General features: G+C 44.4%; 1 protein-coding gene across 7 annotated transcripts in view; it reads left to right on the top strand.

Moving 5' to 3' along the window:
* Positions 1-24,194, top strand: part of ZNF444 (zinc finger protein 444) — a 51,930-nt gene extending 27,736 nt beyond the window's left edge. For 4 of the 7 annotated variants that reach the window (XM_037818855.1, XM_037818859.1, XM_037818858.1 and 1 more), the window contains exons 4-9: positions 1,702-1,866; positions 5,025-5,189; positions 6,553-6,717; positions 18,789-18,953; positions 20,355-20,514; positions 23,450-24,194. In XM_037818855.1, coding sequence (XP_037674783.1) covers positions 1,702-1,866; positions 5,025-5,189; positions 6,553-6,717; positions 18,789-18,953; positions 20,355-20,509 — 815 coding nt within the window. In that variant the 3' untranslated portion in view covers positions 20,510-20,514; positions 23,450-24,194. Of the gene's footprint in view, positions 1-1,701; positions 1,867-5,024; positions 5,190-6,552; positions 6,718-18,788; positions 18,954-20,354; positions 20,515-20,895; positions 22,816-23,449 lie in introns of those variants that run through there. The other 3 variants (XM_037818856.1, XM_037818857.1, XM_037818862.1) reach the window with 3 other exon arrangements.
* Positions 24,195-24,680: the final 486 nt, after the last annotated feature.

Raw genomic sequence — 24,680 nt, 5'->3', positions numbered from 1 at the left:
TCAGGGGCCGCTGGAGGTAAGCGGGTTTCACTCCACCTCCCCTAGGATTGCTGCCCACCCCCTGCCCCACCCCGCGCTCTGCCCGGTGATGGGGTATCCGGTCAGGAGTCAGCCCACTTCAGACCCCACCTCCGCTCCGCACCTGCTGCGTGAGGGGTGCACGGCCGGAGGACCTGGTCCCAGCTGCTGCTTCCCTCACATGTGATTGCTAACTGGTCCCCCGGGATCCACTGTGATCCTGCTTCCAGAGTGGATCCCGAAGCCGCGCCCTTGGCTCTACCCTGCTCACCCCAGCTGTGGCTGAAGCAGCCCCTTCTCCCTGGAAGACTGCGGTGGCCTCAGAACTCGCCTGTCTCCCAGCTCCCACTCCACCACTCCCACCCGTTTGTGTGTCAGAAACACGTTGTGCCCACTTGATCCTCCTGCTTAAAACGGCTTCTCAACCTGGTGTGCTCCCTGCCCGCCTCTGTCCCCGCCGCCCTCCCCCGGGCAGGCTGCCTTCCAGCCGGCTCTTTGCTCAGCTCCCTAAACCTCCCGCCCCCGTCCTGCCCCAGGGCGTTTTCAAGGCCACTCCCTCCTCCGCTGGCCTTGCTAACCCCGACTCAGCCTTCAGGGCTCAGCTCAAGGGCCCCGACTCCGCAGGGCAGCCTCCCCGGCCTCCTGGCCGAGGTCCGATTGCTGTAATAAGTGCTCCAGAACGTGTTCTCCTTCAGCTTGCTTGGTGAATTTGATTCGTTCCTGTCTGATACCAGACTGGGAGCTCCCCAAGGACAGGGTCCCCGGGCTTGGCACACGGTAGAATCTCAGTAGAACGGAGCCCCCAGTGCCTGTGTCAGGTGGCCACTGGGAGGATCAAGTCAGCTTGCATATGACCCGCGCTCAGCAAAGGGTGGCTGGTACAGTCGTTGTTGCCGATGTCCCCGTCCCTTTGGGACTGGGGGTGCGGCCTCCAGCCTCCATTTTCTGGGCTCCAGGCAGCTAGTCCCCTCCTGCCGGCCGGCCCCTGGGCCAAGCTCAGTGCAAGGGTGGGAAGCAGTGGTGTTACCGTGAGATCCAGAGCAGAGGGGGAGCTGGGAGCTCTGAGCAGACCCTTGCCTCAAACCCCATCCACCACGACGCAGACACGTTCTTTGTGAGGCTTTGGGAAGATGACATGATCCCTCTGACCCAGTTCCCTCCGTCTCCAGGTCAGGGGTATGTGAGACTAAATGGGGGTCCATACAAAGCACATACAGTCTCTAGCTCTGTCTTTGTGTGGCCGCCTTCTCTCCTCCCGGTGCTCATCTCCTTTGTGTCTCTTATAATCCACTGGATTTAGGACCCATCCGGATAACCCAGGATGGGCTCATCTTGGATCCTTTATTTGTTTACATCTGCAAAGACCCTTTTCCCAAATCAGGTCACATTCGCAGATTCCAGGACGTATCCTTTTTGGGGCCACCATTAAACCCACTCCGTAACCTAATCACGGAATTGACATTCTGTCACCGTGACCACACTCCACTGGTTGTGAGCAAGTCACTGGGCCCAGCTCACACTCAAGGGGAGGGTTACACAGGCGCGGCCACCAGGAAATGGGGATCACCGGGGAGCATCTTAGAGGCCCGTCTACCGCCACGGTGGCTTGTTCTTGATGCGTAGGCCATCCTCATTCTCCCCAGGGACGCTGCACTGCATTGCCAAGCACTTTCTTCCCTGCAGATGAGGACGTGGTCACCCGTGGCAAGCCTTGTGTTTTCCCATCTTTGTACAATCACAAGCTCTTTGCCTCCTGTACCCGGATCGGGGGGCTGACGCGAAGGCCCTGGTGTGCGACAACTGACAACTATGACAGAGATGCCGAATGGAAATACTGCTCAGCAATGGGTGAGCTGGGGTTTGGGGGAAGGGACAGAAGGCACTGGCCGCCTGGACCCGCAAATCAGCACCACGGGAAAAGCATCTTGGTGGGAGCAGGGAAGAATGGGGAGATGGAGAATCAACTCATGAGAATAGGTGGGTGGGTGGAGAAAAGGCTGATGGGTGGATAAATGACAAACCAATGGGTTATCAAATGGGTTGTTGAATGGATGGGTAAATGGATGTGAGACTGACCAGATGGGTAACTGTGAGGACGTTCATGGTACCAAATTAAAAAGCTGTAAAAAGTGTAAAGTGAGTAGTAATTCTCAGCTGCCTCTCATACCACCCCCACTCCTCTGCCCGCCTGTCCCCCACTAGAGATAATCTAGACCAACAAAACTGGGACCCTCCTCATAGGCACTTCTGCAAGTTGATTTTTTGTAACTTGCCCATAAATCTTAGAGCACTTTCCATATTACGGCATATAGAGTTGTCATATTCTCTTCAATGGCTGCACACTATTCCATTGTATGGGTGGACCTTAATTTAGTTGACCAAGTGCCCTCGGGATAGACATATGGGTAGTTTTCTGACTTTTGATTTTATAAATGATGTAGCACTGGACACCCGTGTGCATGAGTTGATTATTTCTACAGTGTAAATTCATAGCGGTAGAATTGCCAGGAGGTATTCTGTAGAGTAATTTGTCGAATGCCAACTACCCTCCATAAACCCAGCAATTGTCTTCTAACCTCCACACACGCATATCCGTTTCTGTTTCCTTAAGGCAGCCTGAGCCACAACCCATAATGTCTCACTCAGCTTCTAATTTGCTGGCACAGTTGAGACCTTACATAACCATTAAATCCAGGGTGTTTAACTGAGTGAGTGTATTTAAACTGATGGCTCCTTCTTTTGAAGAAACAGGCTATTCCTCGCTGGTTATAGAATTCTAGGCTAGTAGCAGAAATTAAAGAGCAGTGTCTGTTCCTAAGTACCCCTGTCATGGCCAAGAGAACCTGCTTGCAAGAGGGATAGTTGAAACTAAGATATTATTAGTATCTGCAGGACATCAGCTGCTCTTGACACCACTTGTAGAAACTTTAGAGGGGAATCTGAGGTACCTTAACCACAGTGTAGGTTGGTGTCTTAGTTTCCTGGAATTGCTGTGATAAAATACCATGAACCAGCTGACTCAAAACAACAGAAATGCATTGTCTCAGTTCTAGAAACTAGAAATCCGAAATTAAGGTGTTGTCAGGGCCATGCTTTCCCCAAAATGTGCAGAAGAGAACTCTTCTTTGCCTCTTCCTAACTTCCTGTGGTGTGCTGGCCAGCCTTGGCGCTCCTTGGCTTGCAGCGTCAATGTTTTTACATCCTTTCCCGTGTCTGTTTCCACATTTCCACCAGTCATATTGGATTAATAGTCACCCGACTCCAGTATGTCTTCATCTTAATTTAATTCCATCTGCAACAACCCTATTTCCAAATAAGGGCACGTTCTGAGGTACTGGAAGGTAGGACTTCAATATATCTTTCTGGGGGGACACAATTTAACCCACAACACCTGGTTTAAATATAGGGGAGGATGTGGAGAGAAAGTGAACATTGACTGAGCCCTCCATTACATACTTGGAACTACATGAGACCACTTATGCGTATCTTCAATATACTCCTCAAACTGACCATGCGAGCCTCATAGCCTCATTTTACAAATGAGCAAATAGAGGCAGGAAGGCAGCAGATTTCGAATGTGACCCAGGTCTCTTCTTCTAAGCCCAGAGGTTTTCCAAATGCACCAATGAGCCTGTCTCTGCCTCCATTCAAATTCTGCATATTTTTATACAAATTCTGTTAAAGTGCTTAATGTCTGTGACCTTGGGTAGATTGCTGGTTCCTCTAGAACTGACACTACATATCATATCCTCTTCTCAGCATCTCATCCGGTGCATATAAACCAAAGCATATGTGTACATGTACGTGTTTGTGTGCGTCCATGTACGTATAAATATATGTATGTGTAAATTTGTACGTATACACACGAAATATATTCCAGAGTCCAGAGACTATCCTCTATTCAGTCAATGGACGCTGAATGAATAAATGAAAGAAGATTGATAATAATAGTGTGAGCAAATGTCTACATATGCTTACCATGTGCCAGGCGCTGTTCTAAGTGCTGTACATTTATTAATTCATTTAACCATCCCTATGCAACAGATACTATTTCCATCTTCATTTTATAAAGAAGGAAACTGAAGCCCAGAGTGGCTGAGAATCTTACCCCTCATCCTGAGATGTCTACAGAGCCCACTTCTCACCATTTCTCTACCTGCCCCTAATGATGAGCATATACCTGGGCGCATGGACAGGTGACTGAGTGAAGTTCACATATATGAAAGAATGAATAGGTGAATGTGTAAATAAATAACTGGAAAATGGATGAATGGACAGAGTGCATAAACAAATAAATCCAATACTGCTGGATCAATGACTCTCTGAGTGGCTGGGTAGCACATAAGAGTGAATGAATGTTCGGCTGTTATGGGTTGAATTGTGTCCCCCAAAAAGACATGTTCAAGTCCCAACTCCTGGTTCTATGAATGTGACCCTGTTTAAAAATAGGATCTTTGAAGATGTTATTAGTTACGTTGAGGTCAGACTGGGTCATGGTGGTTCCTAATCCGATGGGACTGGTGTCGTCATAAGAAAGGGAGACTTGGACACGGTGGGTGGAGGCAGGGCGAGAGAAGATGGCCACGTGATGGAGGCAGGGCCTGAGTTGTTCCTGCCGATTGTCAGAAAGCTACTGCTGGGACCTCACGGATAGCAGAGGAAACATGGTCCTTGATTTCAGACTTCTAGCTTCCAGAAATGCGAGGCAATAACCTTCTGTTGTTTTAAGTCAGCTAGTTTGTGGTACTTTGTTGCAGCAGCGCTAGGAAACCAAAAGAAGCTCATGGATGAATATCTCAATGGAAAGATGGATGTTTGACTGGATCAGTGGATGAATAACCAACAGACGGATGACTAGATGGGTGCATGGAAGCATCAGCTGATAGATGACAATAAGTACATGTCACATGAACCGATGGATGGGTAGAATAGATAAGTAAATACTAATATGTGGTTCAGTCCACAGTGCTGACTCGTAAACTCTCACATGCCTTTTCCTCCTCCAGCTGATGGTGGCAGCTCAGGGGGGCAGCCTTGCTATTTCCCCTTCATTTATCAAGGTCGAGAATTCCACACATGCGTCCGCGATCAACGACAGCCCATGAAATACTGGTGCTCCACCACAGCCAACTATGACTGGGACGGGCAATGGAGCTTCTGTCCAGACACAGGTGACAGAGCGGGTGGGCTTATTGAAATGTTGGGAGCAGGATTGGCATGGGAGGCCCCTTAGGGGGCCGTGGGAAGAACTGGGAGAAACAGGAGAAAGCAGAAGCTGGAGTGGATACTGCTGATGGACTTGGCAGGATTGTTGGCAGTATCATTGAGTAGGACCCTACAGTGAGCCACTGAGAAGACTCGGTCCCCAATTTAAAGGTAAAAGACCTGAGGTCTAGAGGATGGAATTAGTTTGAGCTAGTTGGTGTTCAGAGCTGGCACTAGACACCCATCTTCTTTGTCCCAGTTCAAGACTTTTTCCTCTTCAACACCATAGAGCAAGGGTTGTCAAACTCCAGCCCATGGGTCAAATCCTGCCCTCCATGTTTTAGTAAATAAGGTTGCCTGGCACACAGCCACACCCATTTGTTTATGGGTTGTCAATGGCTGCTTTTGTGCTACAACAGTAAGGTTGTGTAGTTGCGACAGAGACCATATGGAATGCAAAACTGGAAATATTTACTGTGTGCCCCTTTACCAAAAAAGTTTGCCAACCCCTAATCTAGAAGCTCAGGAATAAGGACAAGGATGAAATGGTGATGGTGATGATGGCAGCATTTATGGAACTTTTTTACACGCGAGAAGCTTACAATCTTATGCAATAAGCATTATTACCCTGTTCTCTCAGCAGAGGAAACAGGCTCAGACAGGTGAAATCAGCTTCCTGAATCACAGTGGTCCAGACAGACTTTGAACTCAGGGTAGCCTGCTGCCAAAAACTACACTTTTTCCATTCCACCATGCTGCTTCCGATGGCTGATGGACAAAAACTCTAGGAGCAGGCTAATGTTAAACCAATTTATACATGAGGATTTTGAGGCCCAGATAAGTTTAGCAATTGACCCAAGATCTCACAGCAAAGTTCGGGATGGGATCTTGTAGGAGAGGAGTGGGTACAATGCACACATAATTAGTTTGGTCTGTCCAGTGTTTGTGTGATTTTAAAATATATACTCAGTGCACACATTTAAATACTCAAGTATTTCATGTAAATGTTTGAATTTTCAACTTATGATGAAAATTCAGAAAATGGGGCAATGCTGGGTCCTGGGCCCACTTGGAAAATTGGCTGGAGTTGAGGACAAGTTGCTCATTTTGATGGAACCTATGACGTCTAGGCTCTCTGAGTAAGCATTGAGCTTGCATTGTTATTTTCCCTTAGATAGACCTAGTCCACTCATTTATATAACCACCCTGGTCCCCTGTAGGCATCTGAATTTGCAAATCCTGATTTAGATAGGGTAGGTTTTTTTGAGAATGGGATTTTCCTCATTCGTAACTCCCATCTCTTCCCTCACCTCTTCCCCACCACTTCAGCCCTTGGAGAGAATCCCTCTAAGCTCCCTTGTGTCTTCCCTTTCATCTACCGAGAGAAGCTGTACCACCGCTGCACTGATGCCGGGAGCGGCGAGGGCACTCCCTGGTGTGCAACCACCAGCAACTACGATGTGGACAAAAAATGGCGGCCATGTCACATGGAAGGTGAGCGTCAGATCTGCACCGGGGATGGCGGAGAAGGTGCTAATGGGCAAACCCCATGTTGGCACGTGGGAGGCCTTATCCATGGTGGTAGGAGTTGGGGGTAGGTGGCATGGGGGCCAAGAAAGGTTGCTAGAGTGTCTCAAGGATAAGCCAGGGGATTGAATCTAGGAGACTTCCCCTCAGCTCAGAAAATTCATTCCTTCACTCATTTAAAAAATATTGGTTCAAATACCAGTTGTGTGCCAGCTTCTGGGTGATGACAAGACGGAATCCTGTATCTCATGAGGCTTATAGTCTGATGCATATCTGATTTAATAATATAAGGTATTTGTTCACTCATTCATTCATTTATTCAACGAGTATTTCTGGGATCCCTGTGTTGGTGATAGACAAGACCCCCCACTCACAGATCTGGTTGAGAATGGGAGGAGCCAATAAACAAAAAAAAAGCCAGCACACACAACAATATGAGGAAGTGATAAGTGACAACAGATAAGGGTGGCATGATAGGAAATCAATGACTTGGTTCAGGAAAGGTTGCTTTGGGGAATTGACATTTAGCTGGGGCTTGACTGGCGACGTGGTGGTTGCAGCCAGTCTAGGAAATCGTATTCCAGGCAGAGGGAGCAGCTAATGCAAAGAAACTAAGGTGAGAATGTGCGTGGCAGGTTTCAGGAACAGAGAGAAGCCAAAACTGCTGGAAAGAAGTGTTGGGAATTGTGGTGGAAGCCAGACAGGATCTGGTGATAGAAGACCTACTGTGTCATGCTAAGGAGTTTGGATTTTATTCTTCATGCAGTGGGCAATGAGTGGGGCTTAGGGAGGGGATGACAGGTCTGCTCTGTGGAGACTGGGTTTAGGGGGCCGGGGGTGGAGGCAGGGGCCAGCATGGTGTCATCATGGCCATGGGTGGGGTGTCTGGACTGGGGTGGTGGCATGGTGGTTACCAGGCAAAATACTAATAACTTTACATTTATTTAATCCCCACAACTTCTCTATGAGATTCCCATTCAAAGGTGGGAAACTGAGGCTCCGAGAAGACAAGTCACTTTCCCTGTGTCATCTTTAGTAAACGGTTGAGCTGGGACTCAAACCCAGGTTTAGTGGGGTGCTGGAGCTGATTCCTACTGGCCAACAAAAATGGATTGCTAAATATTAAGGAATTTTTGGGAACCAGTTGTTAAACTTTTGGTGTATTGAAGTCAGCCATGGTGGGAAATCATGCTACAAATCTGGACTTTTTTTTTTTTAAGAGGTGGTTTAATGGCACACTACTGCTTCCGGCCCACAATCCTGTGCTCTAACGTCGTACAGCTCTATCTCCCCCCACGAGGCTCGTCGGAAGCCCCCTAGCAAAGCAGGGGTGGGTTTCCACGGCTCCCTCTCCCCCTAGACCGTGAGCTCTGCAACGGCGGACGCTGGAGCTGATCCGTGCACCCAGCTCAGGACGCACCTCCGGGCTGGGAGCTCAGGGAGGGGACGATCTGCAGAAAGCCCACACGGGGGCGCTCTGCCCGCAGGGCCCGTGGGTATATCCGGGGACTCATCTCCGGGCTGGGAGCTCAGCGAGGGGACGATCTGCGGAAAGCCCACACGGGGGCGCTCTGCCCGCGGGGCCCGTGGTTATATCCGGGGACTCATCTCCGGGCTGGGAGCTCAGGGAAGGGACGATCTGCAGAAAGCCCACACGGGGGCGCTCTGCCCGCGGGGCCCGTGGTTATATCCGGGGACTCACCTCCGGGCTGGGAGCTCAGGGAAGGGACGATCTGCAGAAAGCCCACACGGGGGCGCTCTGCCCGCAGGGCCCGTGGTTATATCCGGGGACTCATCTCCGGGCTGGGAGCTCAGGGAAGGGACGATCTGCAGAAAGCCCACACGGGGGCGCTCTGCCCGCGGGGCCCGTGGTTATATCCGGGGACTCACCTCCGGGCTGGGAGCTCAGCGAGGGGACGATCTGCAGAAAGCCCACACGGGGGCGCTCTGCCCGCGGGGCCCGTGGTTATATCCGGGGACTCACCTCCGGGCTGGGAGCTCAGCGAGGGGACGATCTGCAGAAAGCCCACACGGGGGCGCTCTGCCCGCGGGGCCCGTGGTTATATCCGGGGACTCATCTCCGGGCTGGGAGCTCAGGGAAGGGACGATCTGCAGAAAGCCCACACGGGGGCGCTCTGCCCGCGGGGCCCGTGGTTATATCCGGGGACTCAGAAGCCTTGACGCATAAAACCACATACTGGACAAAACACTCCTGCAGCATCTACGCTGTCACTGTGCTAAGTACTTCACAACCATTAACTCATTTTACCCTCATAACAGCTCTAAAAAGCAGAACCAGTATGGTCCCTGTTTTACAGGCATGAAACGGAGGCAAGGAGAGGTTGAGAAATTGCCAGAGCAGCACAGCTATTCAGAGGCGGAACCCGTTAGCTCCAGTCCATGCTCTCATCTACTGGACTGTACTTTTCTCATTTAACCTTCAGAGCCACCCTACGATGTATGTATCAAATATCAGCTGGTATTTAGTGAGCACCTGCTATGTGCCAGGTCTTGTGCTGAGCAGGCTCCTATCCATTCCTCAGGAAAACCTACAAGGTAATGATTATTTTGTCTTCCCCATTTTGCAGATGAGCAGATCTTCACTCAGACAGGTGAAAGTTACCTTCCCAAGGTGACATGGCTAGTCAGTGGCAGAGTTGGGTTTACACACAGATACTTGATTCCAGAGCATAATCCCCGAGCTCCCATCAGACCTGATGCTTGACCTTGCATCGGGTGGTGACACTCAGCCTCCACTTGTATATCTCCTCTGGCTAGAGGCGCCCCTTCCAGAAACAGCATGTTTCATCTTGGCATAATTATGATTGGTACAAACTGTATCAGTCAGCTATTGCTGTGTAACGAAGCACTCCAACTTCCGTGGCTTAAAAGAATAAACATTCACTATTGTTCATGAGTCCGTGAGTCAGCTGGGTAGCTCTTATGGTCTTGGCAGGGCTCGCTTACCTGGCAGGGGTAGGTGGCTGGGTTAGGATGCCCTCGGCCAAAACAACCCGCCCCAACTCCACATGGTCTCCATTCTCTAGCAGGCTAGTGCAAGCATTTTCAAGTGGTGGTGACAGGTTTCAAGAGTGAACGAGAGAGAGAGACAGCACACACACACACAGGTGTTCAAAGTCTCTTGAAGCCTGGGCTTGCATCTGGTGGAGTTGCCATTTCCACTGTATTTTATTGACAAAGCAAGTTACAAGACTATCCCAGATTCAAGAAGGAAGGGAAAAGTCACATTACAAAGAGTTTAGGTGCAGAGAAGGTGGAGAATTGGGGTCATCAATGCAATTACTGTTCTACGAAATTCTTCATTGATGCAAAAATTACTTACGAGCACCTACTGTGGCCGGATACCATATCCAGTCCTGCGGAAATATCAATGAACCAAAATAGACAAGGTCTCTTGTCCAACGAGCTCATGCACTAATGGTCCATAGAAAGAGGAGGAAGACAGAAAATAAACAATAAACAATAAATGTCTAAATAAGAGATTGCAGGTAGTGTTAAGTTCCATTAAAAAGTAATAAAGCAGAGTGATAGAATAAAAAGGTTATATCTGGGAGTAGCCACTGGAGATTCCAGTAAAGAACTGGGTGAGGTGGATCCAGCCCTGCAGTGAGCTGGGTGGGAGCCCCCAGACAGGGGGGACTCAGGACCACGGCCACAGCCAGCTTGATGTCAGGTCACCGTGGCGGAGCAGGGGCAAGAATCAAAGGAAATGACATCACAAGGGCCTGTGGGCTAACGCAAGAGTTTGGGTTATATTTTTACACAATGGGCCATTTGGAGGATTTTGAGCAGGAGTTGCATAATTCAGCTTACATTTTAGAAGGATCATTTTGGATGCTGTCCACGTGGAAAATAGACTGGAGGAGGGAGAGAATGAAACAGGAGACCTGAGGTTCTGTTGCTAAGATGCAGATGAGAGCGTCATTTCAGGGAAAGAACAACGGACCAGGAGCAAGACGTTCTCCACCCCCTTGGAAGCACGGGTCCCTGGAGCAGTCGTGTCCCTCTCTCCAGCGTCCTCTTCTCTAATTGTACCAACAGGGAGTTCACTCGTCACTGTGAGGCGTGCTGCGTGATGGTCAGGAAAGCCGGCTCGGGAGCCCGAGTGCCTGGGTTTGAAGCTGGTTATCACCTGCTGAGTAACCTTGGGAAAGTTCTTTACCTGTTTGAGCTGGTGTTTGCCTCATATTCACTGCCTCAGAGGGTTTGGAGAGGTTCAGGAAGGTCAGTTACATAAAGCACTTGGCATGTCACTTGGAGCTTGGTAAGTGCTTAGGATTATAATTAATAGGGTTATGATAAGTTTCTAAGTTAAATACCCTTCCGAGTGGGTTCCTGCCCAGATTGCTTTATGTCCTGAGTCCTCAAAGCTTAAGCAATTATTCTTACAAACAACCGTGAGGCCATTATTATTATTATTTATTATTATTATTATTCCTATTTTACAACCAACAGAATAGTTGCAAAAATAATACAAATCCATACAGAGAACTCCACTATACCCCATACCCAGATCCACCAGTTTTAACATATTGCCACATTTCCCATATCATCCTATCTAAATATCTATCTATCATTTATCTATTTTCTAAACATTTGAGAGTAGGTTTTATATTTATGCAAACTGTTTTTAACCTTGAAAAGGACCCCTTTTCACTGTTTTATTGTGTGTGTATTTGGGGGTTTCTTTAGTAAAATTGAAAAGACAAATATAGGCCTAAATTTTAAAATCTTATTATTCTTACTAATGTCAAATTGTTTGGCTGGGCAACGTGGAAGATGGGCATAGGTTTTTAGAAACTTTTGACCTCCAAAGTGATATGCTTTAAAGACATTTATATGTGTATTTTCAATGAAATCCCTTTTTGCGTCATAATTTGAAGAATCGCTACAAGCTACAAGCCCCTCAGACCATCATGGAACCAGAGTTATTAACAGAAAAGAAACAACCTGCCCCTGTCACATCAACATCTTACCCATCTTCTCATTATGAGATTTTACCTGATTTTATTTTATTTTTCAAGGTGTACAGGGTTACAGGCAGTGTTCTGAGTGTTTTACAAATACTAACACATTAATCCTTATGGGATAGGAGGTGCCACTGACACTGATAATGCTTATTTTAAAGGCGAGAAAACTCAGGAAGGGGTCACGTGTCCAAGGACAGGTAACAGCTGTCATGAAAAGTAATAGTGACTGGTGTTACTTTTCCTTTTCTGCCCAGTAGCTTTCAGCTATATTGGTTTTGAGTGACTTGTCTTGCTTCCTAGAGAAGCATGCATTCTTAGGCTCTCTTCTGTCTGGCGGGGCATATCCACACAGGTATTCTCCTCTCCACCACCCCAGTCTTCTCCATCCCGGGATAGCAGCCCGAGGTGTGGGAAACCACTTTCTTGTAGGCTGCAAATGGTGTCAAATACATTCAGGACGGAACCTTGGCTGTCCTAACCAGCCCTTGGTTCCAGTCTGGCCTCGGCTCAGCCCAGTTTCTCCAGCACTCTGTCTTAGATTCTTGACTCTTCACACTCACATCTGCTGTTCTCTGGGTGCATCCCATGGCCCATTCACCCTGTAATTATTTAAGCAATGAGAATACATCAATCAAAGAAAAAATTATCTCAAACTTGGTAAAAGACAAAATGATAAATGCTTGTGTTCTAGTTCGCTAATGCTGCCAGATTGCAAGACACCAGAAATGGATTGGCTTTTATAAAGGGGATTCATTTGGTTACACAGTTACAGTCTTAAGGCCATAAAGTGTCCAAGGTAATGCATCAACAATTGGGTACCTTCACTAAAGGATGGATAATGGCGTCCGGAAAACCTCTGTTAGCTGGGAAGGCACATGGCTGGCATCTGCTCCAAGTTCTGGTTTCAAAATGGCTTTCTCCCAGGATGTTCCTCTCTAGGCTTCAGCTTCTCTTCAAAATGTCACTCTCAGTTGCTCTTGGGGCGTTTGTCCTCTCTCAGCTTCTCCAGAACAAGAGTCTGCTTTCAATGGCTGTCTTCAACTGTCTCTCATCTGCAGCTCCTCTCTCATTTCCTGTGTGTTCTTCAAAGTGTCCCTCTTGGCTGTAGCAAGCTCGCTCCTTCTGTCTGAGCTTATATACTGCTCCAGTGAACTTATCAAGGCCCATGCTGAATGGACAGGGCCACACCTCCATAGAAATTATCCAATCAGAGTCATCACCCACAGTTGAGTGGGTAGCATCTCCATGGAAACACTCAAAGAATTACAATCTAATCAAAACTAATGCATCTGCCCACACAAGATTACATCAAAGATAATGGCATTTTGGGGGACACAATGCATTCAAACTGGCACAGCTTGATTTTTAAATATTGCACTAGAGCATTTTCTGATACACCTGGTTACCCTCATGTCTTACACTGTTGGGATATAATTTTGATATCATACTACATTTGATTAACAAAACAGAGTCAATAACAGTGAACCCTAATGTAAACCATGGGCTATAGTTAATAATGCAATTATAATAATATTTGTTCATCTATTGTAACAAAGGCACCACATTAGCAATGTGTCCAGATTGGGGGAGGGTAAATGGGAACTCTCTATTTTCTGCATGATTTTTCTGTAAACCTAATTTAAAAAAAAACACAGTTAATAAAGGAAGACTGGTTTATAGTGTTGTAAGCTTTAGAGGTTAATGTAGAAATAGCCTGATATAAAAGTTAATCCCAAAGATATTATGGTTTGTTTCCCTATAGGTTTGTAGCTAATCTAATATTTTTCTTTACTAACAATATGTGTGTGTTTCCTGCAACACTCAAGGAATCAACTTGAGTTTTGATTCCCTCATCGATGAGTTAAGCATTGTTTGTGCTCAGTATCTGTTGTTGTTTTTTTAAATTCCTTAGTTCTTTAATATTTTTTTCTTCTTTTAATGCATTTTTATTGTGAATTTTAACATGTATACATAACAGTGATAACTTTCAAAGTACGATTTAACAAGTAGTTAGAGAGCAAATATCAAAGAATATCATGGGTCACGGTTCCAAAGTTTCAGTTCTTTCCTTATTATGCAATGTAAGGTATAGACAGAAGGGTGAAGACTTTCAAAGCACAATTTGACGCATAGCTATAGAGCAAATTTCAAAGGTTATTATAGGTTACAGTTCCACCATGTCATTTACCTCCTCCCAGCTAATCTAACAGCCCAGCATCTAAATATATAAAGTTTCAGTATTCATAGACTTTTTTGAATCTTATCTTGTTTGTTGCTACTCCTTCCTCTCACTTAATCTCTTTCTCCATCTTCAGGGGTGTCTAGGCAGTGACCACCCTAACTTATTCATATGGAAAGGGGGTGTCTGCAGTATGGGGAAGGGGGTTCCATCTGATTGTTGTTCTTAAAGAGGCTGTTGCCTCTGGGTTTTAGGACTTGTCTGGCATAGGAACACTCTGGTGGATTTAAGTTTCTGAGAGATAAAACTTAGTCAGTGAATCTTTTATAGAATCTCAGGTAGGGATATAGGTATTTGGGGACTCCTTCTGGTAAGCGCATGGCGTACTGTGGCTGTTTGGGATGTCTAGCTGGAGCTTGCATAAGAGAAACCTCCAGGATAGCCTCTCAACTCTACTTAATATGTAATGGGTATTTTTTTTTTCCATATACCACTCGGTTGTTAACCCTCTGCACCAGTGTCATACCTCATAAGTATATCATGCTAACATTTATTTACTTTCATGGTGCTACTCTGTGGGTTACCTGCCTTTAAACAATGATTTATGAACATGTCACCTTCAATGCATCACTGATATTTATAATCCCATTAACAAACTATAGTCACACCTGACCATTCTCATACCATTAACTTCACCCTCATTATCATATCTGTGCATATCAGATTATCATTCTCCCTTCACTAGCTTCTGTCTGTCTCTAGGTCCCCTATATTCTACAATATAAGACACTTATTTTACATTTTTCACAGAGTTCGCATTAGTGGTAACATACAATACCTCTCCTTTTGTGTCTGGCTTATTTCACTCAGCATTATGACTTCAAGATTCATCCCTGTTGTCATATGCTTCATGACCTTCTCCCTTCTTCCTGCTGCGTAGTATTCCATTGTATGTATATACCACATTTTGTTTATTCATCTGTTGAAGGACATTTGGATTGTTTCCATCTCTTGACAATTGTGAACAATGCTGCTGTGAACATTGGTGTGCAAATATCTGTCCGTGTCACTGCTTTCAGATCTTCTAGGTATATATTGAGAAGTGAAATTGCTGGATCATAGAGTAACTCGATATCTAGTTTTCTGATGAACTGCCAAACTGTCTTCCAGAGTGGCTGTACCATTATACTGTCCAACCAGCAATGAATAAGAGTTCCAATTTCTCCACATCCTCTACAGCACTTGTAGTTTCCTGTTTGGTTAACGGCAAATTGTTGTGAGATGGTATCTCATTGTGTCTTAATTTGCATCTCCCTAATAGCTAGTGAAGATGAACATTTTTTTTTCATACGTTTTTAGTCATTTGTATTTCCTCATTGGAGAAATGTCTTTTCATATCTTTTCCCATTTTATAATTTGGCTGTTTGTACTATTGTCATTGAGTTGTAGGATTTCTTTATACATACAAGATATCAGTCTCTTATCAAATACATGGTTTCCAAAAATTTTCTCCCATTCCGTTGGCTGCCTCTTCACCTTTTTGACAAATTCCTTTGAGGTACAGAAGCTTTTGATTTGGAGGAGCTCTCATTTACCTATTTTTTTTTTAATCATCATTTTATTGAGATATATTCACATACCACGCAGTCATACAAAACAAATTGTACTTTCGATTGTTTACAGTACCATTACATAGTTGTACATTCATCACCTAAATCAATCCCTGACGCCTTCATTAGCACACACACAAAAATAACAAGAATAATAATTAGAGTGAAAAAGAGCAATTGAAGTAAAAAAGAACACTGGGTACCTCATTTACCTATTTTTTCTTTTATTGCTTGTGCTTTGGGTGTAACGTTTAAGAAGCTACCTCCTAATACTAGGTCTTGGAGATGTTTCCCTGCATTGTCTTCTAGGAGTTTTATGGTACTGTCTCTTATATTGAGGTCTTTGATCCACTTTGAGTTAATTTTTGTGTGAGGTAGGGATTCTCTTTCATTCTTTTGGATATGGATATCCAATTCTCCCAGCCCCATTTGTTGAAGAGACTGTTCTGTCCCAGTTCAGTAGATTCAGTCGACCGTAGATTTTGGGGTCTATTTCTGAAGTCTCAATTCGATTCCATTGTTCAGTATGTCCATCTTTGTGCCATTACCATGCTGTTTTGACTACTGTGGCTTTATAGTAAGATTCAAAGTCAGGAATTATAAGTCCTCCCACTTCGGTTTTCTTTTTTAGAATGTTTTTAGCAATTTGAGGCCCCTTTCTCTCCCAAATAAATTTGATAACCAGCTTTTGCAAGTCTGCAAAGTAGGATTTTGGAATTTTGATTGGAATTGCATTGAATCTGTAGATCAGTTTGGGTAGGATTGACATCTTAATGATGTTTAGCCTTCCTATCCATGAACACAGAATGTCTTTCCATCTCTTTAGGTCCTCTTTTATTTCTTTTAGTAAAGTTATGTAACTTCTGTGTAGAGGTCTTTTACCTCTTTGGTTAAGTTTATTCCTAGGTACTTGATTTTCTTCATTGCTTTTGTGAATGGAATCTTTTTCTTGGGTGTCTTGAAGAGGTCATTTCCAGTGTATAAGAACATTACTGACTTATGTGCATTAATCTTGTGTCCTGCCACTTTACTGAATTTGTTTATTAGCTCAAGTAGGTGTGTCATTGATTTTTCAGGGTTTTCCAAACATAAGATCATATCATCTGCAAATAACTACAGTTTTACTTTTTCCTTTCCAGCTTGGATACCTTTTATTTCTTTGTCTTGCCGGATTGCCCTGGCTAGCACTTCCAGCACAATGTTGAATAACAGTAGTGATAGCGGGCATCCTTGTCTTGTTCCTGATCTTAGAGGGAAGGCTTTCAGTCTCTCATCATTGAGCACTATGATAGCTGTGGGTTTTCATATATGCTCTTTATCATATTGAGGAAATTTCCTTCAATTCCTACCTTTTGAAGTGTTGTTATCAAAAAGGGATGCTGAATTTTGTGGAATGCTTTTTCAGCATCTATTGAGATGATCATTTGATTTTTCCTTTTTATTTGTTAATGTGTTGTATTACATGGATTGATTTTCTTATGTTGAACCACCCTTGAATGCCTGGGATGACTCCCACTTGGTCACGGTGTATGACTTTTTTGATGTGTTTTGGATTTGATTTGCAAGTATTTTGTTGAGAAATTTTGCGTCTATATTCATTAGCGATATTGGCCTGTAGTTTTCCTTTCTAGTAGCATCTTTACTTGATTTTTGTATGAGCGTGATGTTGGCTTCATAAAATGAATCAGGTAGTGTTCCATTTTCTTCAATTTTTTGAAAGTGAACTGGTGTCAGTTCTTTAATATTTTTAAAGTACAGAGAGAAAAATTAAAAATAATATGGAAGCAGGTCCTTGGGGGATGGGTAAAGAAATCACAATGGAATTTCTGAAGAAGAAAGAACTAAACAGTAGATATGTTATTACTTATGTTACAACCTTGCTCTTGGACAGTGCCTTACTAACTTTTGAGGTTTGTCATGTTTATTATCTCAGTCTAGTTTGAACAAAGTCAACATACACAAAACTTCTGTAAATATTAAGAGATATACTACAAAAACATATTCAACCAAGATTCAATCCAGTGTTTGACCCCAATGAAGAAACTGAGCAGTTGATCTAGTTTTCTTGGAGATGGAGAAAATGAACTTAAATCTCAGCGAGAGTATTTTCTTACAAATAAATAATTCACTACCTATTTTTAGGATAAGTTATTTTTTAACATGCATTGTTGAAGAAAACATAGATTGTGAGTCCCACACGCTAGGGATCTTGCCTGTAACAGGCCTTTAGTCACTATTTAAAGAATGAATGAGTAAACCCCAAAGCCCATGCCCTTCACCCAGGTTTTTATCTCTAGAGTCCAATCCACTCTCTATGTTTCTATGGGGGCAACAGCAATGGAGCAGAGTGTGTCTTTCCTTTCCTTCATCAGAAAACCCTATCCTACCACTGCCTCAAGGGTGGGAGACAATAAGGGAGCCAGTAGTGTGGGAACACCGCAAACCATGATGAAGACAAGCTTTGGAGTTATTCTCCCAACTCAAGTAACGTATTAAAATGGGGGAACCATCTGGGAATGTGGCCAAGTCTTCTTCTATCAACTACACTACTCCTTTCCTTCTATTTTTATTGCTACACATATGTCCTGACCTCCCCATAACAAAAGACAAAGACCATCCCATCTCTTCCCCTTTCCTATTAAAAATCAAATCTCTCAAGGAATCACTGTGATTTGCCAATTGTGGATCCAATCACTGTGCAGAAGGGAATGGGATGCTGTCACCAGCTTCTCAGAGGAAGTAGGAATGGGCTTGGCTGATAAAGACAGTGTTTATTATTCAGTATTATTGCCTGTGATGTAAACATTATCCTCATTTTGCAGATGAAGAAGGAGAGGATTAAAGAGTTTAGTCCCTTACCCCAGAATACTTAATGAGTTTGGGCAGAGAGAGTGTTTTATATCAACTGACCTGGGCTCAAATGTTGGACCTGCCATTTATAACCTGCTTGTTCTTTGGCAAGTTATTAGCGGATGACATTGAGTATAGGTACAGGGTTGTTGTGCTGGATTTGGATTAGCTGGCATTTGGCTCTCAAACAGAACCTGAGCACAGACTACACTTTTTCCGAACAAGATCCCCTCATTTTGTCTCCCATAAACAAACAGCAGAAGATGTCAAATGATGATGAAAGAAACAAATGAACAAATAAATGAATGAATGGATTCACAAACACTGCATTAGTGCATCAGGAATGAAAAAAATAATGACCAATGCATGGACAAACCAATGATTGCTATCCTTTTTCTTTCTCCTCAGTTTTGAGTGAGTTGTTCTATGGACCCAAATGCGTCTTTCCCTTTGTATTCAAGGGACGGAAACACAGCATGTGCATCAGCAGGGGGCATGGATCTCGGCATCCTTGGTGCTCCCTGACCGAGAATTATGATGTGGACAGACAGTGGGCGTATTGCTCGCTTCAAGGTACAAGCATCTCCTCATTTTCAGGGGTCTAGGCCCGACAGGCCAAAGACAGAACCTGCTGGGAGGAGGTGTGGAGGTGGAAGGAGAAGAACACAAGCCCTGGAAGGGGATATGAATGGATCAGGGGGTCGGTGTTGAAATGCTTGGCCAGAGGTGAGCAGTGGGGAAATGGAGCTAAGGAAGCAGGATGCGATAAGGGGGCTGTTGGCAGAAAGCTTTGAGGGCCACAATGGAGAAGGAGGCTATGTGGGTTGTCGAGCAGGCACACTGGTGCCATGTGGGCTGGGCAGAATGCGTGGGGCAGATGGAGGTCAGAGACCAGGAAAGAAGGCCTGCAGGATCATGTGGGCAATTCACTCATCCACTCAACAAAACATTTGATAGTCAGCTCTGCCGTCAGAAGAGAAAATGAGAATAAAAGCTGCTTCTAAGTGATGTTGGGAATGAATTTTCAACAGGCTGTGTGGAAAATGGAAAAAACATAACATTGCAAGTTGGAGGGGACCTCAAAGCTTGTCTAGCTAAGTCTCCCCGATGAGCAGGAATCCTGTTCAGAGAAACTAAACAAGACATTAAGGTATTATTTGGCAGTAGAAATTCAGGAGCAACTGTGGCACATGGCTACTGAAACATCAAATGCAACCTTCAAAGAAGGTTTGATTTTTCTCTTTGATTGATTGAATGATTGGCTTTATATTATTATATCCCCATTCCCTTCACACCATCAACCATCCTAACATCTTTATTGTGCATCTTTTTGTCTATGTGCATTCCTGCAAAATGCTATCAACTCTTTTGTGCATATTTTAAATTTTTGTGAATAGCATTGTATTTTAACTTTTCCCATCAACAGATGAAGGACCAGCATGTTGCAATGTGTCTACTTAGTTCATGCTTCTTACTGCTACAGAGCATAGTCCTTCACATGATTCATATCATGTAATCTTCAGAACAACCAACTTATTAGGAGTCTCTTTATTCTTCCTTTACTGTTGAGACAAGGAGCCTTTAAGGGGCTAAGTCCTTTGGTCAAAGTCACATGGGGGGAGAACAAGGAAATGAACTTGATTTTGGGTGGCCTTAGAGATGGAGCTGCTGGCCACCACACTGTTTAGTCTCTTCTGGAGCTGGATTTTCCAGCCTCCCTAGCAAGGGGTATAGTAAGGAAGACCCTTCTAACAATCTAGGGGACTCTAGGGAAGAATGAGCTCTCCTGGTGGGTGGTGAGCGCTCTGTCTCTGAGGAAGTTCAAGCAGAACCTGGACGGCCACTTGACAAGGTTGCTGTAGAGGGAGATCGAGCTGTAAATAAGTTATTTTGGATGACCTGCTTCTGAGACTCTAGCCTCTGATGAGTATTGACTTTCATCCGTCATTAAATGGAATCTTCTCCCTCCCTCAGCCTCACAGACAAGCCCTCCTTGTGTGTTCCCGTTCCTGTACCGCGGGGTCCTGTACAGCGGCTGTACTAGCGCCAATGAGCTGCACCACAGGTTCTGGTGTGCCACCACGGGCAATTACGACCGTGACCACCACTGGACCTTTTGCCCCTCGTAACTCAGGTAAGGCAGTGAGCTGGATGATGGGCTGGGCATAGGTGTCGTCATCGTCCTGAGCCTTCCCTGGAGACCTCTAGAGAGTGAGGGATTCGGGTGGGGCTGGAGGGCGTGAGAAGAAGGTTGGGGAGATGCCAGAGGGATTTGGCACTCACATGGAAGTCTGCGTCAGCTGTGTCTTAGTTCTGCTAGTCCAGGGCCTGACACAGTGCTGAGCACAGAGGAGATGCCCAGGGAATGTTTGTTATTGAGCAAACACAGTCCATTTCTGACTCTGGTCCTGGCTTGTCTCACGTACATGGGTCCTGCCTGGTTCTTGTCTTCCTTCCCAGGGGGTCTGTGACTTCCCAATATCCTTCCAATAAATCCCTTTCCTACCTCCATCAGCAGATCAGCAACTAAGAATCCAGAACAACAAAGAGTCAAAGCAAGAAAGGCCTGCTGGCTGGAGTCAGTAGAGGGCCGATTGAACTTTGTTGTTGATTCTTTGTCGTTTACACTGATCGAAGAATCCCCAGAAGCCTTTTAAAGCACCCGTCACTGAGTGTTGCGGGGAATGTCATGTGTGATGGAATCAGCAAGCTTTGAGGTTTGGGACAGTCTCTGGATGTGCTGCTTGGAGAATGCTGAGGTTCTGTCGTATGATTTGTCCTCCTCTCTTGGGTGATCCCTGAAGATAACAGCCAAATCTAATTTTTCGTGTTTCCCAAGAGTGCCCAGCAGCGTGATATGCTTGCATTAAGTACTTGATACATACTAAAAGAATGAACAATTTTCCTCCAAACAATGTACAAGAATTTTCAGATGGTTATGTGCCCATGGTAGGCAGAACGGGAATATTTTATCAACCCAGAATTACTGATTGTGAAATGGATCCAGATTGGTTGCCACCACATCCCTATTTCTGCTGGCAGGAAGGGGGAAAGGGAAGGAAAAAACACATTTTTCTCTTAAGGACACAATCTTACATGGGTCCAGATAGCTCTAAAATTTTTATTTATGTAAAGCATTAATTTTCTTTTATTATTAAGGCTGTTTTGAGTTAGGTCTTCTGCTAGATGTAACTAAAAGCCGACTAGTCTTCTCCTTAAGTTAGCTTAAGTGGGTTCCTCTTTCTTGAAAGCCAGTGACTCCTGCTCAAAGCACTGTGTTTATTTATAGCCATTGGGGGAGTTAAAATAAGGAAAACCAAACCAGAAGAAGTAATATACCTAGACACATGCGTGTGGAGGGAGATGCTGGCACGTTGGTAAATGAACTAATAACCTTCCCATGTGAAATGAGAGCTGATAGAGGGAAACACAGCTCGGCTTTTTCCTGGAGGTCCTTAAATCCCACAATAATAGAAGGTTACATTGGAGGTGCTTTAGACATCTAGTCCAGGGAAGTTTCATGGTTTTTTGGGACATCACCAGTTTGTTTGAGAATCTTCTGAGAGCCATGGGCATGTGCGCTAGTTAGGGAAGAACAGATAAAGGCTCAGCCACAGTAGAGCTGAATTTGTCACTCATGTATAATCCAGAATGGAAGTTATGGATCGGGAGACAGTGATTCAAGAAACCAGGCTCCTTTTCTTTCGTGACGTCACCATATTTGCACAGTTCGCCCGTATCAACACAGCTGAAAAGGAAGGATATGGGTGATTATGGAAGGGAGCCTGGAAGTGACATGTATCATTTTTTGCTTGTGTCTAGTTGGAATTCAGTCACATCAATATATCCACTTGCATGGGAGGCTGGAAAATGTAGTCTAGGTCTGCCCAGAAAGAAGAGGAAATAGATTTTGTGAACAGGTAGCCAGTCTCTATTACAACTGAAAACAGGGCAGATGAAAAGTAGCAGCTGAGCAGAGAGTGGGTAGCCCACGTTTTATTTGGAGGGTTAGACAGAGCCCACAGAATGCAGGATCTGTGGGCTATGGCCATGAGTTTAAACTTTATTTCAAGGATGGCAGGAAGCCTTTAAGCTTTAAAAGTAAGGGGGGACATGATCAGATATGTGTTTTCAAAAGATTGCTCAAATCGCTGTGTGCAGAATGTACTGTAGGAGGCATAAGAATGGAGAGAGTTAGAGAGTCATTCCCAGGGTTGTAAGGGCAGAGAAAGCAGAATGAGTCCCTGTATTGATATATTAGGGCCACAGAATTTGCCACTGGGGAAGAGCCAATGCAGAAATTCTGTAGTTTCAGATAAGTAATGCTTTTTTCTCTCATTTTTTTTTTAATTAGAGAAGTGTAGGTTTAAAGAAAAATCATGCATAAAGCACAGAGTTCCCATATATCCCTCCCGAGTTTTCTCTATTATTAACATATGGCTTTGGTGTGGTACTTTGTTACTGTCGATGAAACATTATTATTATAATTAGACTATTAATTATAGTCCATAGTTTACATTAGGGTTCACTCTGTGTTGTACAGTTTAATGGTTTTTTAAATTTTTCATTCTAGTAACATATATACCACCTAAAATTTCCCATTTTAACTACTTTCAAATATTCAATTCAGTGTTGTTAATTACTTTCATAGTGTTGTGCTACCATTGTAACCATCCATTACCAAACTCTCCCATCACCCCAAACAGAATCTCTGCATGAATTCAGCACTCTCTCCCATCCCTTCATCTCCCACCCCTGATTGTCTTGTTCTAGTTTCTGACTCAACGAATTCGTGTATTCAGATAAAGAATGATGTTTCACCCTCTCCTAAGTCTGGGCACTTTCTTGACTACTTTACTCTTCCTATATCCTTACATCTTCCCTGTGGAAGGCACTGTAGACCACTCAACAGCCGTGCCCCCACCCAGCCCACACTTCTGCTAGGAGAGCCCTGCTTCTGTTCAGAAAACAGGGGACCCCTGAGCTGGCCTGTGACCCATGGCCAGCCCCAGGGAATTAATTAGGACTGGTCTAAACCGAAAAGAGAATCAGGTAATTTCTGGTCTCAGAACTTCTGTTGCAGCTCTTGGAAGCCACATGATTCTGTCGTGGCTAACGAAATGAAAGGAAAACTCCACAGGGAGGTTCCAGGAGGGATTATTACTGCCCAGATGAATAAAGGTAGAGCCACAGCAGAAGAATCTTGGTTGACGTTGCCTCTTCTTTCCTGCATGGGGTGCTGGTCTGAGGACCTGATGCCTGAAGCTTCTTCAATAAACTTACAACTACAGAAGAAATTCCCAAAGAACTGCGGGACACCGAGCCAGCGCAGGATCCAAGCAAACAAATTCCAATCCAGTCCAATCCAATCCAATCCAATCCAATCACATGCCTCAAATCTGCTAAAGTGAGGTAATAAATATCTGTGTTATTGACGCTACCATTACTTTGTTGTTCAGTTGTTTGCAGTAGAAACCACTCCCACCTGATGCCCTTCCATCCAAACCAAAGCAATGACAGCATGACCCTGTGTTTTGAAACCTGAATGTTTTCCCCTCCATCCAAAATTCATGTATTTTTCTTCAGTAAACATTTATTTCATCTAAGGAACACTTGTTGAGCTAAGAATACAGCAGTGTATAAGAAAGACAACCTATCGCCATGGAACTTGTTACTAATGGGACTAGTATCTTGTTATCAGCTGTGTGACCTGCGGCGTGTTATTTAAAATCTCACGATTTACATTCCCCCTCTGTGAAATGGGGATCACAATTGAACTAGTTTTATAGGACAGTTTTCTCAGATTAGATGAGATGAGCCATATGAAGCTATCACCACAGTTCCCGGCATGAAGCAAAGGCCCAATAGTTAAGCTGTTTCTGTTATCATCCACTCAGCCTTTGTCTGGAAATATTTGTTCCATTTTCTAACTCTGGGAAACAGCTTGAATCTGATCTGAGATTCAGATACTCCCTCTGACCCTCTGTGTATTTTTCTCTCTCTTTTTATCTGTTTTGCACATCCATCCATCCATCCATCCAGATATCTAGCTACATAATTACTTAGCCTTAAATACTATTTTTGAGCACTCCCTAAGGGACTGTTCTAAATGCTTTAAATGGAGTAACTCATTTAATCATCACAAAACTTCATAGGCAGATATGGTTAGGGTCCTATGTTATTACCTAGTTATGTAGCTTTCAATTATCTTTCCTCTATATCTATCTAATTGATCTATAATCATCTAACTCTGCCTATCTATGTCACTCTACCCCTGTCTCCCTATATTTCTCCATGCAT

The sequence above is a fragment of the Choloepus didactylus genome, chromosome 27 (genome assembly GCF_015220235.1).
Source record: "Choloepus didactylus isolate mChoDid1 chromosome 27, mChoDid1.pri, whole genome shotgun sequence".
NCBI classification, from domain to species: domain Eukaryota; kingdom Metazoa; phylum Chordata; class Mammalia; order Pilosa; family Megalonychidae; genus Choloepus; species Choloepus didactylus.
The sequence above is the reverse complement of the archived record's forward strand: the minus strand, read 5'-3'. Positions and strand labels throughout refer to the sequence as shown.